The 13,057-nt window shown below is 61.1% G+C and overlaps 1 protein-coding gene across 1 annotated transcript; it reads left to right on the forward strand.

Annotated features, from left to right (window-relative positions):
• The first annotated feature begins 1,691 nt into the window (after window positions 1–1,691).
• On the forward strand, window positions 1,692–9,983 carry SKOR1 (SKI family transcriptional corepressor 1). The gene is given in 10 exon segments (XM_058540465.1): window positions 1,692–1,752; window positions 1,755–1,779; window positions 1,997–4,205; window positions 5,281–5,371; window positions 6,307–6,414; window positions 6,925–6,996; window positions 8,402–8,476; window positions 8,720–8,794; window positions 9,306–9,371; window positions 9,889–9,983. Coding segments are annotated over 10 exon segments (2,877 nt in total).
• Window positions 9,984–13,057: the final 3,074 nt, after the last annotated feature.

The raw sequence follows: 13,057 nt of genomic DNA on the forward strand, positions 1-13,057 counted from the left end.
GTTCCTTTCCTAGGGCCCCCGTTTTCCTGGCTCCGGAGCCCGGAGCCCCCTCCTCCTACTCGGGAAAACCTCGCGGGGACCCCAGACCCTCAGCTTGGGGAGGATGCGCTCAGCTGGGGGCCATCCTTTCACTGTATGCGGGCAGGGCACACTTGCCGATTTCGGGAGACCGAGAAGACCGTCATTTCTCAGAGCCGCGGCGCCCGGCCACCTCCCCAGCCCGCCTGAAAGCCCTTCAGAGGGGTGTGGGGCTTGTCTTGCTGACCGCTCAGCCAGGGAGTTAGGACAGTGTTTTTGCCTCCTAAAATGTTACAAGGGACTTCACGCTAAAGGAGGGTCAACTTGTTTCAATTCGATCCGCAGAGATAAAGATGAAACAGATAACAGATACATAGCTTGATACTTGAAGAAGGAATGAAGACAGATGGGAGAAAGAGGAGCGAGCTGCGAGAGACAGACAGCTCAGGGACAGATAAGATCGACAGATGAGGGGCACCTGGAGAAGCAGAAAGAGAGGGGGAGACAGACAGACAGAAGATCCCAGTCTCCTCCTTGAACGCTTTTGAACTCGGATCCCCTGTCCGGCTGGAGCTGCCCCTCTGAAAATGGATTTGTGTTTCCTGCCGAGTTTAGGGAAGGGGCCCTCAGGGTTGGGCTGCCTGGGCCGCAGGAGTGCCTGCAGCCGTGGGCCGGGTAGGAGCCTTCCGTGTCTGAGGACACGTGGTTGGGCCAGGCCACCTAGTGGGCCCCAAGCATCAGCCCCCGGCTCCTCTCGCTGCTGAGGTCCGCAGACACGGCTGCCTCCCTCCCTCCGCCAGAGAGCAGAGCGCGGGACCGCACCAACTTTTGACCTGGAGCGTTGTCGTGATGGTTTCGGAGACCAGCCAGGATTCCACTCAGCACATATGAGCTGGGACAGCCCGACATGAAGGATACTCAGAGAGGAGACACCCCCCCCAAAAGAGGAAGCCCAGAGCCTGGAGAGTGCATTTGGCCTGAGGGGGAGAGGCATATCTGAAGGAGGAAACCTTAGGGAGTGGGCAGTTAGAAGCAAAGGAGAAGTGGCTCCTGAGAAACTTCCTTGAGAACCTCTCCGTCCCACGCGCTGACCCGGATGGAAACCAGCTTTGGCCTGGAACGCAGCTAAAAATGCAGAAAATGTGGTTAGGAACTGCGTGACCCTGGTCCCACTGATGGCTGGAAAGAAAACAGCTTATATTTCCAGCCGGAATCTTTCTGAACAACGAACGCGGGGCTCCGGGCGTAAGAGGAGAAGCTCGAGTTTGCGGAAACCAGGGCTGTTATCCCGAGGAGCCGGCACAAAGCTGGGTGCGGTGGGGGCTGCCCCGGGGCTGGGCGCGCACGGCGAGCTTTGGAGAGTCGGGTTCAGCACCGCGAACAGCAGTCGCCTCAGCCTCTTCGCTCCCCTCACCCCCCTCATGCCTCGAGACCCTCCTCCTTCTCCTTGCCCCCCCCCGCCCCCTGCTGCTGAAGATGGGCAGTGACCGCCTCTTCCCTCTACTACCCCTCCCTGCGCTGCTCCCGCCCGCCCGCCCGCGTGCATGCGCGACTGAGCAGAGGGGCGGCCTGTCCCCGAAGTCCGGGCTTCAGGACCCGCGCGGGTAGGGCGGCAGGCTGCAAGGGTGGCCGAAGGCGCACGGATTTGGGCGCCTGAAAGCCTGGGTTCCGCAATGGCTTTGCTGTGTGGCCTTGGGCAAGTCATTCTCCGTCTCTGGGCCCCACTTCTTCCCCAATCCTAGCTGCCAGGGCATTCCTGAGGTCTCAATTACCCCTTCCCCTCCCCCAAACCCCGGGGGCTTCTGTTCCGACGCCAGCAGGCATCTGAATAACAAAAGGCGTCCAGGGGGCGAATGAGCTGGGACTCCCCATTGCCAAGTTTCCCTGCGCGCCCGACTCGGCGCGCCCTGCTGGGCGGGCCCGAACCGCCGCGGCGCTGAAAATGGCTTATCTGCTCTCTGCTCTCTCTGTTTCGCAGGAGCGGCGGCATGGAGACTCTCACCTCTCAGCTGGGGCCGGGGCGCGAGGGCAACTCCTCGCCCAACTCGAAGCAGGAGCTGCAGCCCTACTCGGGCTCCAGCGCTCTCAAACCCAACCAGGTGGGCGAAACGTCGCTGTATGGGGTGCCTATAGTGTCTCTGGTCATCGATGGCCAGGAGCGCCTGTGCTTGGCGCAGATCTCCAACACCCTCCTCAAGAACTACAGCTACAATGAGATCCATAATCGCCGCGTGGCCCTGGGCATCACGTGCGTGCAATGCACGCCGGTGCAGCTGGAGATTCTGCGTCGGGCCGGGGCCATGCCCATCTCGTCGCGCCGCTGCGGCATGATCACGAAGCGCGAGGCCGAACGCCTGTGCAAGTCGTTCCTGGGCGAGCACAAGCCACCCAAGCTGCCCGAGAACTTCGCCTTCGATGTGGTGCACGAGTGCGCGTGGGGCTCGCGTGGCAGCTTCATCCCCGCGCGTTACAACAGCTCGCGTGCCAAGTGCATCAAGTGCGGCTACTGCAGCATGTACTTCTCGCCGAACAAGTTCATCTTCCACTCGCACCGCACACCCGACGCCAAGTATACGCAGCCTGACGCCGCCAACTTCAACTCGTGGCGCCGTCACCTCAAACTCAGTGACAAGTCAGCCACAGACGAATTAAGCCACGCTTGGGAGGACGTCAAGGCCATGTTCAATGGTGGTACACGCAAGCGGACCTTCTCGCTGCAAGGAGGCGGCGGCGGCGGCGCTAATGGGTCAGGTGGGCAGGGGAAAGGTGGTGCTGGCGGCGGCGGCGGGGGCGGCCCGGGGTGCAGCGCGGAGATGGCCCCAGGCCCGCCGCCCCACAAAAGCCTGCGCTGTAGCGAAGATGAGGCCACTGGGCCTCCTGGGCCGCCTCCTCCCCACCCACAACGAGGACTTGGTCTGGCAGCGGCAGCCGGCGGCCCTACGGGCCCTGGAGGGCCTGGTGGCGGCGCCGGCGTACGCAGCTACCCGGTGATCCCAGTACCCAGCAAGGGCTTTGGCCTTTTGCAGAAGCTGCCCCCGCCGCTTTTCCCTCATCCCTACGGCTTCCCCACGGCCTTCGGCCTCTGCCCCAAAAAGGACGACCCCGTACTAGGTGCGGGCGAACCCAAGGGCGGCCCAGGCACCGGGACCGGCGGGGGCGCGGGCACTGGCGGAGGCGCGGGTGGCCCAGGAACCGGCCACTTGCCCCCGGGGGCCGGGGCTGGCCCAGGCGGCGGCGCCATGTTCTGGGGTCACCAGCCCTCCGGGGCAGCCAAGGACGCAGCGGCCGTGGCTGCAGCGGCCGCCGCAGCCACTGTGTACCCGACGTTTCCCATGTTCTGGCCCGCCGCAGGCAGCCTCCCGGTGCCGCCCTATCCAGCTGCGCAGAGCCAAGCCAAGGCCGTGGCGGCCGCTGTAGCGGCGGCAGCGGCAGCGGCGGCGGCTGCTGCAGGTGGCGGCGGCCCCGAGCCCCTGGACGGTGCCGAGCCGGCTAAGGAGGGCGTCCTGGGCGCAGAGGAGCGCTGCCCGAGCGCGCTGTCCCGCGGGCCGCTGGACGAGGACGGGGCGGAGGAGGCGCTGCCGCCGCCGCTGGGCCCACTGCCCCCGCCGCCGCCGCCGCCCGCGCGCAAAGGCTCCTACGTGTCGGCCTTCCGGCCTGTGGTCAAGGACACCGAGAGCATTGCCAAGCTCTACGGTAGCGCCCGCGACGCGTACGGCGCGGGGCCCGCTCGTGGGCCGGGGCCGGGCGCGGGGTCGGGCGGCGGGTATGTGAGCCCAGACTTTCTGAGCGAGGGCAGCTCCAGCTACCACTCCGCCTCGCCCGACGTGGACACTGCCGACGAGCCCGAGGTGGACGTGGAGTCCAACCGCTTCCCCGACGACGAGGGCGCCCTGGACGGGACCGAGCCCAGTGGTGCCGGCGCGCCCAGCACGGGAGGCGGCCCGGACGGCGATCAGCCCGCAGGGCCCCCATCTACCACCTCCTCGGGCGCCGACGGCCCCACAGACTCTCCCGACGGTGATAGCCCTCGTCCCCGGCGCCGCCCGGGGCTACCCCCAGCCGGCCGGTCCGCATTTGGGGACCTGGCGGCCGACGACGTGGTGCGGAGACCTGAGAGGAGCTCGCCCAGCAGCGGCTATGAGCTGCGAGAGCCTTGCGGGCCGCTGGGGGGCCCTGCGCCGGCCAAGGTGAGCCCCGCGCACGCCCCGCTGATGGCTCCTCCCCGGTTACCCCTGGGCACCGCGAGGATGTGGGGCAGGCCCTGGCCTGGTGGGGGTTGGGAATTTTGTTCTGAGCGGGCGTTCGAGCACCAAGCCCTGGATGCTCTGGGTAGGCCCAGCTTCGGGAGCGCTGTGGAGCTGGGCTCGCGGGAACCCCCGACTGAGGGTTTTGGGAGCTCTGGGGGCCAGGCCTGAGAAACGCGTGTGCTGGGTTTTTGTTGATGGGAGTGGGGAGAAGACAGGCAGAGACCGTCAGTCACACGGAGACAGAAGGAGAGAAATAAAAGGGGTCTGGTGGGAGAATGCGAAGGAAAGAAAGGGACCCAAAGCCAGAGAAAAGCGCTCTCGAGGCCAGGCCTGCAGCATGCCCGCCTGGATGGAGATCAGAGCCCCGGGGAAGAAGAGCGGATAAGGAGAGGAGAGGGCGACCTCTCCCCCAAGCCGGGACTCAGCAGTATGGGGTCGTCAGAATCTTCCTCCACCCCAACTCGTAGTTTTCCAAGTCTGTTCGAACCCCTGCCTTGAGAACCGCAGGAGTCGTTGATAGAAAGCTGTCAAGACGGTGTGCGGGTGGGAGAGGGGCTCTCAGGTTGGCAGGACCGCAGGTTCGGGTGCGGGGTGGGCAGCTAAGCTGGAACCGTTGGCCATCTGAAAGTGGGTGCGCACACCTGTACATTTCCATTCGGTCCATTAAAACACGAGTCATTAGCCGGATGCGAAAGGCGTCATTTATGCTGGGGATGGGGTGCGGGCGGGAGGGAAGATGCCTAAAAGGAGGCAGGCGAAGGGGGTGCGGGCGGCCTTGAACGTCCCTTGGCTTGGGAGCCGCTTTGTGTTTCGGATAATTTTCTCGAGGGCGCTAATAACTACCCTGAATCTACAACAGTGATGCGGCCTCCGAGGGCGCTCCCGTCCCGCGGGCGAGCCGACCTCCGCCACCCCTTCAGCGTTTCCTCACGGCCGGGCCGCGGCGCTGGGCTGGGCAGCTCGGAGCCACCGCTAAGCGCCCCCTTAACCGCCTGTCATTTCTCGGCCGCGGCAGGTGTATGCGCCCGAGCGGGACGAGCACGTGAAGAGCGCGGCGGCGGCGCTGGTGCCCGCAGCCTCCTACCTCTGCACCCCCGAGGCCCACGGTAACGCCCCCAGCCCCCCTGCCGAGGTCGCTGGCCACTGCGAAGGGGGGACCGCAGGCAGCGGGCCGGGGCCAGGGGAGGCCTGGGAGGGAAGACGAGAGGAGAGAGAGAGGGGCAGAGACAGCGACAGAAGGAGGGAGAGGGAAAGAAAAATAACGGAAGAAAAAGGAAGCTAAGCGAGAACTCGCAACAACTTCCATCGTTTGGTTACCTAACAACAACAAGCCGCCCTCTCCACCACACATACACACGCTCACGTACACCTCAGACGCTGGCTTAAAACCTTTTAAAAATCACGCCTGGCACCCCCTTCAAGTCGTCTCATTTATTCAGCAAGTGTTTTTGGCCGCGAGGTCCCCCGTGGTCCGGCCGGGTGCGAGCGGAGGGTGGAGGCGCTTGGCCGCGCGCTTGGGATACCCCTGAGGTGCCGCGGTGGCTGCGGCCCAACGCGGGGGTGGATCCCTGCACGTGCGCGCGGGACCCAGCGGCTCGCAGAAGAGGGGCTGTGGGCCTCGGAAATCCGGGCAGGCCGAGCCCAGGAGGATGTCTCCCCCGCCGACACCACGCCGCAGGTCGCCGCCTGGGCCACGTTCTCGGCGGGAGCGGCCCAGGCAGAGCCGGCGGCCACGCGCGCTCGCGGTGCCCCAGTATCTGCGCGCGATGTAGGTCGCTCGTCCCTGGTGGGCTCGGCTGCTCGTCTTGTTCTTTTCTGAGGGGCTGAGGAGGGGGCGTGGAGCCCGAGATGAGCAGACCGCGCGCGGGGGAGGCGGGGCCGGCCCAAAGCCTGAGGGTTCGAGCTCAGGCGCACAGCCGGGAACCAGCGGCGGCCAGGACGCTTTTAATTAGGGCTGGGGCGCCCCGACCGCGGCAGCTCTGGCCGTATCGGGGTCACGGTTTCTTTGCCTCTCCTTGAAACTCGGTTTATTGCCTTAAAGAGCCAGAAAAGGAAGACAATCACTCGACCGCCGACGATTTGGAAACGAGGAAATCCTATCCAGACCAAAGGAGCATCTCCCAGCCAAGTCCCGCAACTACAGACCGAGGTGAGCTCTAGGACTGTCGAGCACCTCCCCCACCGGGAACTGGGGCCTAGGTCGCCCAGGTCCCTACCGGCTGCAGCTTGCGAGGAAGGCTTTCGATCAAGCGTAGGCGGCTGCTCATCCCCTCTTGCGCTGGCAGATAAATATTTCAACAGCGCAGGCGAGGTGCAGGCCATGTTTCCTGAGTTGGGGGCTCTTCCGTGTAAGGGAAGAGGTGTACTAAGAGGAAATGAGGGACACTATCACCCACATAAAACAGGTCACAGGGCACTTTCTGCCCTAAGAGCCTATCTTCCCCCGGGGTCCACTCTCCTATAATGGGTCACTCTCTAGAATGATGGCTACGCTCCTAAAATGATGGCTTGGAAGGTGGGTGATACTGGATACTGTAACTGTCTCCTCTGAAGACAGAGGGTCTGGAGTAGGTCTTAGCATAGTTCCAGGGAAGCTCTCTCCTCCCCTCCCAAGGCCTCTTCCAAGACAGAATCCCTCTTACCTGCCCTTGTATCCCAGGTGAAGATGGGCTCACTCTGGATGTCACAGGAACTCAGCTAGTGGAGAAAGACATCGAGAACCTGGCCAGAGGTGAGGTTAAATCTGTGGAACGGGGGTGCACTGTGCTTGAGGGAGATGGGCCCTTCTTGTAGAGGGTGTTATTCCTGTAGGAGTGAGTCTGAGAAGACAGGGCTCTGAGGAATCAGTTTCCACTGAGCTGAAGGATAGTCCTCTGGACACATTATCCTGGCACAGAGGTCTGTATGTGGGTGGGGGTGGGGAGAGTGAACCAAACCCCCAGAGGTTCATTGGAAGTTTGGGTTCCCAAGGCCAGGCCTGTCTGAATAACCCAGTGAGAAAGAGAAATGAGTAATGATGCTCAGAACTTGATGCATGTGGACAATCGGAGAGGACAATCTGAATCTCCCAACCTCATGGAAAATGAGTTTTTCTGAATAGGAAGATTACAAGGAGGCATTTACTTTAGGAATGTTTGAGAGGTTAATTTTTTCCTGTAATTAATGCATAATCACCCCAGCCTAAATGGGGTGGAGATGGAGCTTGTTTTCAGAATGGAATCCTGGGGTTGCTGCTCAGCCCGCAAGGGGGAGTGTGGCTTGAGGCACAGAGGAGGGAGCCTCTAAAGCCACTTTGCTCTTCCGTCTCCCCTGTTGGTGTTTTCTCAGCACCCGCTGGGGCGGGATTTCTCAGGAAGCCTTCCCATGGGAAGGACTGAGAAGCCAACTGCTCCATGTTCAGGGCAGCCCCCTACCACCCCTGTGGAGCTGGTTTCTGAGGGCACTAAAGGGGCTTTCCACACCCACCTGCCCCCCCACCCCAAACCAGCCCAGGGATGGGCTTGGAAATTGGTGGGGGAGGGAGAGAAGCGTTAGTGGTCTTCCACTCTTCCTAGTTACAGATTTACAGAATATGCAATTACTTTCAAAGTCACTGGTGCTTTATGTGAGGGTTCTTAGCATGGATTTGGGCTCTGAGGACTTCCTCAAGCTGAAAACAGGCTGTTGTGAATGTATGTATTTTTCCCGGGGGCTGGGGTGGGGGGTGAGGGGGGGGGCAGCATTCCAAGGCTTTGACCAGATTCTCCCTGCTGTGTATTATTGAAGGGAAAGATTAGGTCTGTCATTTGAAGGAGTAAATTGAGTCCTCCTGGACCAACTTGTAAGGTTAGGGAGTTAGGAACAACTTAAAGCTGATGCCAAGCTGGTTAGCGCCTGGAGTCAGCGCCTAGAAGTCCAACATGTGTTCTGCCATCCTGAATTGATTCTCCTGGGCAATCTATCTCCTAGCCTTTTCCTGGCCCAAATCCTTTGAAAGCAAATGGGAAAACTGAGTGCTAAGGACCTCTACCTTCTGGGGCCCGCCCTCCCCGACTCCGGTCTCAGGGCTACAGGCTAGGGCAGGACCTGCGTGACTTCTGGGCCCCCTGAATTCTCCACATCCCTCTCCTTTACTTCCCACTCTCGCACCTTTACAGACGAATTGCAAAAACTGCTCCTGGAGCAAATGGAGCTCCGCAAGAAGCTAGAGCGAGAATTTCAGAGTCTTAAAGGTACCCCTATCTCGACCCACCCCACCCCACGCCAGAGCCTTGCTTCTGCGCGCCCAGATCTCACTCCGGGACCCCAGTGCGGGCAGCTGCCGCTGCGCGCCCTGCGAGAGCCGCCGACTCTCCTTTTCTGGGGTTTCCCGCTAGGCCAGAGACTGAGGGGGCGGGGGCGGGGGCGGGGAGTGGGGAAATGGGGCCGAGGGAGGGAGCTGCGCGTAACAGCTCTCACTTAATCAATTTGCACAGATAATTTTCAGGATCAAATGAAGAGGGAATTGGCTTATCGAGAAGAAATGGTGCAACAGCTGCAAATTGTCAGAGGTAAGACGGGAGTCAGGTGAGCGCGCGCACGGGGCCGTAACTGCCTCTCGTCTGGCAGGAGCCGCAATGTTGGCTCAGTCATTTGGATTTAAATTGAAGGTAATTTAACAATTATTTTCTTTATTTAATATCCTTTGTATACTCTGATTAGCCTCAGAATGGCAAGCGAGCCCAGCAAACGGCTTGCAGGCATCATTACATGGAGTGATTGAACTTCTTATCGCGGCAATTTCCATGGTTTCTAAATTAAAAATCGAGGCGTAAAATTACCTGGGAAGTAATGCCTAAGTTTGCTTTAATTTTGGTTAGATCCGTCTGCCTTTAAGCGCCATCCCAGGCCATTTCCTCCCTCGCCAGGCTGCAGTTTGGAGTGTTGATGCCCCCTCCCTCGGTCCCCCGCCTTGTTTCCGCGAGAGGAAGAGCGCTGGGGAGAGGGTGAGGCCCGGGCTGTGACCTCCGCCGGCCCGAGGGTGGTCTCATTTCCTCCCCGGCCCCTCTCCATGTCTTCCAGACACCCTGTGTAACGAACTCGACCAGGAGCGGAAGGCGCGCTATGCCATCCAGCAGAAATTAAAAGGTGCGGAAGCCGGGGAACAAAGGAGGGGTGCCAGGGGTGGCTGTACCGTCGAATGAATGATGGATCCAATGAATGAATGAATGAATGAATGACGAGGCTAGTGAGAGAGGAGGGCCAGGTCTACCTGGGTCAGACGCTGAGAGGTGGGAATTGGAATTGATTTTAGTGGGGAAATGACTCTAGAACGGTAGGAGAGGGAGAAAGAGCCCCTTGGGCCCTGGGCATTGGGAAATTCGCCGTGGGGTCCAAATCTGGCCTTGGGCAGATCGACGTCCCTCTTACTGTGCCTCAGTTTCCTCTTCCGTAAAATGGGGCTATTGAACCAAAGCAGTGATTCTGAGTCGCCAGAATCTCTCTCCTATCCTCCTACCTTCTGATCCGCTCGCTTAAGAACCCCTGAGCCGGAAGCGTGTGGGTGAGACCTTAGCGGGCAGAGGAGGGGGGAGGGTGGACCGCCCGGGCCAGGTGAGGCAGACAGACGAGGCACCCAGTGTGGCCCGCCCGACTCTCTCTCCAGAAGCCCACGACGCCCTGCACCACTTCTCCTGCAAGATGCTGACGCCCCGCCACTGCACTGGCAACTGCTCCTTCAAGCCCCCGCTGTTACCCTAGGGCCGGGCCGGCCTCCCCACGAGCCCTCAAGCCATGCTGCTCTCTTCTTGTAAATACCCGCGACCGCGGCGGCCGAGAGCGAGGAACAAGCCATTCGGACCGATGTAAATACAGCCTCCCGCCCGCCTGCCCTCCTCCGGGGCGCCTCGGCCTTGCCCGCCCCCTCCCGGGCGCCCTGGCCCAGGAGCCCGTCTCTGTTTCCAAGTGTAAATACCACCTGGCCCCATGGTTAAACTCCAGGGCATCGGACCTCATGGGGTTAACTGGACCGAAGGGAGTAAGAAAGGGGAGAAGGGGGCCTCTCCCCACCCCGGTACAGCCTCGGACCCCGAATTGTGATTACAATGTAGCAACTCCGCTGGCGCTGGCCCTGCGCTCCCGTGTCCCGTCCACTTCTGAAACTTGGTCCTGATGACAAAGTGGCTATGTGCAATGGATATAAATGTACTGTGAGTCTCTTGCTTCAGTAGTGGGTTCACTTATTTATTTATACAGTAAGTTATTTTGCTTCCTTCTCCTGGACCTACTCCAGTCCCGTTTTGCATTCCCCTTTGGGTTTTGCTTTGTCTACTTTTTGTTGTAACCTCTTGATGTAACAGCACTTTAAAAAGGGCGACAACTGACTCACGAGATAGAGACCACCTTGAGCCTGTTTGGAGAGACCACCCTGTATCCGTGACTTTTGTTTTGTTTTTAATAAAAAAAAAAAATCCGTCACTTCCTGGGGCTGTGGAGATGGGAGGTGGGGGGGTGGAGGTGGGGAGGGTGGAGGTGAGGGGGTGGAGGTGAGGGGGTGGAGTGGGGGGGTCGCGGAGGCAGGTGGAACGGAGGCGGGCTGAGGGCTGCGCAACAGGTGGGGCGTGGGGACCATAGCTCGGGTTCTGGGTGCCCTGGCTGAGGATCGCGTCGGCTGAGGTGGGCAGCAAGAAGCGCCCGACCTCACCCCCAGTCCTTCAGACACACCCAGCGTGCCCCACAGGCCACCCCCTCCCTGGGTTTAGGACCCTCCCTTGGGCTTTCGCCGGGGAAAGAGGACTACGACCGCATGGTTCCTGGCGCTGAGGTCTCTGACTCTTCCCTCTGAGCGTTCGCAGGGGCCCAGAGTTTATTCGTGCCCATTTCCACGCCTGCCCCTTCGGGGAAGTCACTCCAGGGCGCTCGGAGGCCGGGCGCTGTTTCCTTATAGTTTGCACGGCGCCCTGCCCAGAACTGCCAGGCAGAGCGGCCACCGCCGGCCTGGCCCTGGAGCGCTGGAGCGTGGTCGTGGGGCGAGGCACGCAGGATGGGCCTGCGCCGGGCAGGCCTGGAAAGGAAGAGCGAGACTCGACGCTCGTGCGCGCGTGCCCTCCCGCCTGCCCCGCCGCTGCCCGACGGGAGGGAGCCCTGGCGGATTCTAACGTTCCGTCCCTTTCAGTCCGAGTGAGTTTGCGGCCAGGAGCCCTAGGAGGAAGGTGAGGTCCACTGGCTGCAGGTGTCCGGGTCGCGGGGCTCCCCAGGCCCCGGGGCGGGGGCGGGGGACGCGCCCGCGCCGCGGTTGCTGAGGCCTCACCTTACCGCAGGCCTCCGGTAGGCCTCAGTTTCCACAGCGCACCTGCTGGTTGGGCTACAGATGAAAGATGGAAAGTGGGGCGAGAGGGAGGAAAGTATGGGTGGAGTGGGAAAGGGCACAGCATTGGGAGTCCTTCAGCCCTGATTTCCAGTTTGACCTCCTCGGCTGACTAGCAGGGTGCTGTGCCGCGCCCTGTATGCTTCCGAGGCCACCGTTGCAGCCTCTGTGCAATAACATTCAGGCCTCTGTCGCCGGCGGCGTGTGGCAGCGCTCTGGGAAGGAAGCAGAGAGCAGGGCAGCGCCCCGACGACCCCGCCCTCCCGACCCCCCAGGCTCTCACTGCGCATCTTGGGGCGGCGCGGGGCGCCCGGGCGGGGACCCTGGAGGCGGGCGTGCGGTCCCGCGCCGCCGGGGTAGCTGCTCGGGCCGGGAAGTTTCGTGGCGGGTCGTCTAGGGGGCCCGGGGCGGAGGCGGCGAGCAGGGGCGCGCTCTGGGCTGCCCGGAAGGAGCGCGGGCGGAGAGCCCATCTGCGAGGTCATGGCGCGAAGCCAGGCCGCAAAGCTCCCTGCGCCGGGTCTCCGACCCCTGAAGTCCCGGGATATTCCAAGGGCTACACACAGAGACGACATCAGAAAGATAACGGCTGTGAGGGCGCGGGGCAAACTGAGGCGTCGCCGAGGGATGAAGTCGCCTCGGGACGTGCGATCTCCCAGCAGGGACCCGCCAGGGAGCGGGAACGTCTCCTATGGGTGGAACCAACCAGATCAGTTCTCCAGTGTTTCACCAGCTGTGAAACTGCGGTCCAGAGAGGAAGTGACTTACGTCCCCAGGGCGTGCCAGGGGCGAGCGGAGCTGGGACAGGGCCGGGCAGCGTACGTGTTGGAGAGTGCCCGCGCCGTTCCCCCCAGATGTAACCTCACTTTGGAAGCCGCGCTTTCCTTCTCTGTAAAATGGGAATAGCAGTTACTGCCCAGGCAGGAAGTTCTGTGGCTGCGGCCCACATAGAGGAGCCTAGCAAATACTCCTTTGTACCTTTCCTTTCCGAATTCCGAGAAAAGCGCCGTAGGCAGCCGGGGCCTGCCCGAAAGGGTGCCCCACCTGGGCCAGAATCTCTGCGGATTGGAGTGTAGGCGGATCCGACCCAGAAAGCTTTGTCGCAAAAACCTTCCTGGGCTCCGCATCCTTGGTTGTGTGTTTCTGTTTCCCTTCAGATATGGTTTGTTCCCCCCGAAATGTTAATAACCAAACGATTGGTATGGATGTAATTATCAATAATTATACGAATTATTGCTGATTGCGGGGCTCGTAGCTACTTTAATTAGTTTACCAGATTCTAATTAAGTTAAATGAAACATTAATAGGGAAAATATGCTTTGAAAAAAAAGAACCCAGGATTTTTTGTCTATTTCTCGCCACAACGTTGCCACCTTGCGACACATTTTAGGCATTACAGTCAACGACCAAAGGCCCCAGACTAGGGCGCCTTGTCTTGGGGGGGGGGGTGGAAATGGGGCTTGGGGAATTG

The sequence above is a fragment of the Diceros bicornis genome, chromosome 5 (genome assembly GCF_020826845.1).
Source record: "Diceros bicornis minor isolate mBicDic1 chromosome 5, mDicBic1.mat.cur, whole genome shotgun sequence".
NCBI lineage: Eukaryota > Metazoa > Chordata > Mammalia > Perissodactyla > Rhinocerotidae > Diceros > Diceros bicornis.